This window comes from Dendroctonus ponderosae, unplaced genomic scaffold (genome assembly GCF_020466585.1).
Source record: "Dendroctonus ponderosae isolate FM_Combo_2020 unplaced genomic scaffold, Dpon_F_20191213v2 Dpon_F_20191213_2, whole genome shotgun sequence".
NCBI lineage: Eukaryota > Metazoa > Arthropoda > Insecta > Coleoptera > Curculionidae > Dendroctonus > Dendroctonus ponderosae.
In genome coordinates, this window is record NW_026018165.1 from 17,843,104 (window position 1) to 17,845,870 (window position 2,767).

At 44.7% G+C, this 2,767-nt stretch overlaps 2 protein-coding genes across 2 annotated transcripts in view; one reads left to right on the forward strand and one right to left on the reverse strand.

Annotated features, from left to right (window-relative positions):
- LOC109545346 (probable low-specificity L-threonine aldolase 2) overlaps nucleotides 1–2,767 on the reverse strand; it is a 21,489-nt gene that overhangs the window by 2,175 nt on the left and 16,547 nt on the right. The window lies entirely within an intron of this gene.
- LOC109545227 (protein smoothened) overlaps nucleotides 1–2,767 on the forward strand; it is a 5,219-nt gene that overhangs the window by 1,347 nt on the left and 1,105 nt on the right. Inside the window, exons 2-11 of the mRNA XM_048664315.1 lie at nucleotides 60–296; nucleotides 350–535; nucleotides 587–811; nucleotides 871–1,072; nucleotides 1,303–1,473; nucleotides 1,529–1,828; nucleotides 1,883–2,028; nucleotides 2,089–2,178; nucleotides 2,237–2,516; nucleotides 2,576–2,767. Of these exons, the coding sequence (XP_048520272.1) occupies nucleotides 60–296; nucleotides 350–535; nucleotides 587–811; nucleotides 871–1,072; nucleotides 1,303–1,473; nucleotides 1,529–1,828; nucleotides 1,883–2,028; nucleotides 2,089–2,178; nucleotides 2,237–2,516; nucleotides 2,576–2,767 (2,029 nt within the window). The remainder of the gene's footprint in view (nucleotides 1–59; nucleotides 297–349; nucleotides 536–586; nucleotides 812–870; nucleotides 1,073–1,302; nucleotides 1,474–1,528; nucleotides 1,829–1,882; nucleotides 2,029–2,088; nucleotides 2,179–2,236; nucleotides 2,517–2,575) is intronic.

Here is a 2,767-nt window from a genome sequence, read left to right on the forward strand (position 1 = left end):
GTCCTAAAAACGCGAAAAACCCATTAGTTTGAAATTGCTACTGTTGCCTTGTTTTTCAGATATTGAGGGCTGTGGTTTGGATTGCAAAAACTCTTCTAAATACACAAGCAACGAGCACAATCAGATCCAAAAACTGATCTTGTATTGTGCCTTGCTGTGTATAATTTTACATGTTTTTGCAATCACAACGTTTGCGATCAACTGGAAAACGGCCAATCGATATCCGGCCAAAGGCATCTTCTATGTTAATGTATGTTTCGCCATTTCATACGGTGGATATTTGATGCAATTTCTAGGTAAGTTCCCGGAAAAAGTCCCACCATAACAATGACCAACATTGATTTTTCAGCTGCCGATACACGTGAAGATATTGTATGCAAAAAAGATGGCACGCTGAGAAAGTCGGAACCCAGTGCGACTGAAAACCTATCTTGCGTCATTGTGTTTTTCATCATTTATTATTTTTTAATCGCCGGCCTGGTTTGGTTCATGATCTTCGCCTATGCTTGGTACATGAGTTCGTTACAAGCTCTCGGTAAGTTGCAAGAACTCCTCTCGCAGCCAGATTCAAAGTCGTTTTTTCCAGCAAAAACTCAAAACAAAGTGAACAAGCGACGAGCGTATTTCCATTTGTTGGCCTGGAGTTTGCCGTTGATTTTAACGATAACCACAATGGCTATTGGTGAAATAGACGGCGATTACATCACTGGGATTTGTTTCGTCGGGTTCGAAAACATGATGGCTAGAGTAGGCTTGTTTGTGGCTCCCTTATGTGCCACTGTGCTGCTGTCCACGTATATTATAATCCGCGGTGAGAGCGCACTAAAACTCCACTGGCTTCATGTATTAAATTTCGTACAACCCTTTCAGGTGTGATTCTTCTCATCAAGCTAAAAATCGAAAGTCGCGAAGTCGTTTCTCAGCATTCCGCACAGAAAATCCAATCAAACATCATGCGGATGACTGTTTTCACAATTTTCATGCTGATGTTCTGCATTGTAACAATCGGATATCACGTACATATCTCGATGAACCGACAGTTATGGCATTTGAGCTTAGAAAACTACATTGTGTAAGACTATGCTGATTAAACCAGTTATTCCTGATTACTAACAGTAGTTTCCACAACCAACTAACATCGTAATTATGCATGACTTTGGGGCCTTTCAGGATTGTTCCATTCAGGAGGATTATTTACGGCACTAGCATGCGCTAAACTGAGGTATGCATCTTGATTTTTGGTAATGGCGAGGGTCCATTCGATCCACCTGTATTCATCAGCTAAATAAATTGTTTTTTTAGATGTAAACTCACGAGTTTTAGCACGGATTATCCGCATTGCAAACAGTTGGAACGGCCAAGCCTTGCAATGTTGCAACTGTATCTTCTTGCAGTGTTTGGGCAAGGGATTGCGATGGCATCGTGGGTATGGTGTGATGCCACTTTACATGCCTGGGGCAGATATATCAGAAAGTAAATAGCGATTCATAGACACCCAATACAAAAGTGAACGTTGCAATTTTTGCAGAAAGTTTCACTGCGAAGTAGAGACGCCGATGAAGATCCAAAAGCACAAAATCATATCGCGAGTGTTTGCCGGAAGGAAGAAATTTAACGAGGGCGGGCGCATTTCAATTTTTAGCGAAAATCACACCGATCCAGTGGGTTTGCAGTTCGAACTCAACAGTGGCGCGAGCAACGAGTTGAGTACTACGTGGGCGAAGAATTTACCCAGATTGGTCAATCGGCGACCAGCAATTCCCAACGATGTCGGAGAGGACAACAGCTACAGCCAATCCATCGAAAGCGACTACAGTCTCAATTATAGGCAAGTTTCCATTCAATTCAAGCGAGCACAGGCTCTAAGTGGTGGTTCTTGCAGGCACGTCAGCATAGAGTCGCGAAGAAACTCCGGAGATAGTCAAGTGTCGGTGCAGATAGCGGAGCTGAAAGCCACGAAACGCGTTAAGTCGAGACGAACGCGGAGAAACGATAAAAATCGATACAGGAGATATTCGCGAAATGCCTGTAAGTAGAGAGCCGCAGGTGTGGAGACTTGTTATCAAACAGTTGGGTTTTTTATGCCAGCTGGATCATCTAGAGCGTATGGACGAAGAACCGCCACAGCTGAACTGGATGCGAGTCACATTGAGCAGTTACTGAAAAGTGGAAAGTTACGTAAGTTGATTGACTGCTAAACCAATTTTCAGCCATCAACACGTACTTGCCATTGCAGTTCTCCCGCCAGCGACAGTGCCATGTTCCGAAGACGAGAACTTATCGGTTACCATATCGGAAACTGCAGTCAATATGCGGGTCGCGAACCCGAACCTGGACTTGAACGATCATTTTACCATTAGCCAGTTAAGTCGCGGCTTTCATTTTGACCAAGTTAGTTCGACTGATTCGGAGCCCGAAGTCGAAAAGGCATTTAACCATGTTCGCGACAGGCGGTATTCCAGAAGCGACAGGGACTCACCATCGTCGCGCAAGTCGCGAAAATCCAGACGATCCCGGTAAGGCCCTCTATATTTCCAGGAGGTGTTCACTGTTCAACCGCACGCTTTTTTTCCAGAAGGAACCCCTGCGATCCTTTGAGGAACCATAGAAGCGACAGCGAGAGCTCTAGCTGTCCGGAAATTAAGCAGTTGGTCCAGAGCTCGATGAATTCGAATGGAAGCGCGGGTTTGGAGCGAAATAGAGGGTCACGACAGTCGAAAACGTCGACTGATGTGGCGGTGCAAGCCAATGCTCATGACTTGGATTT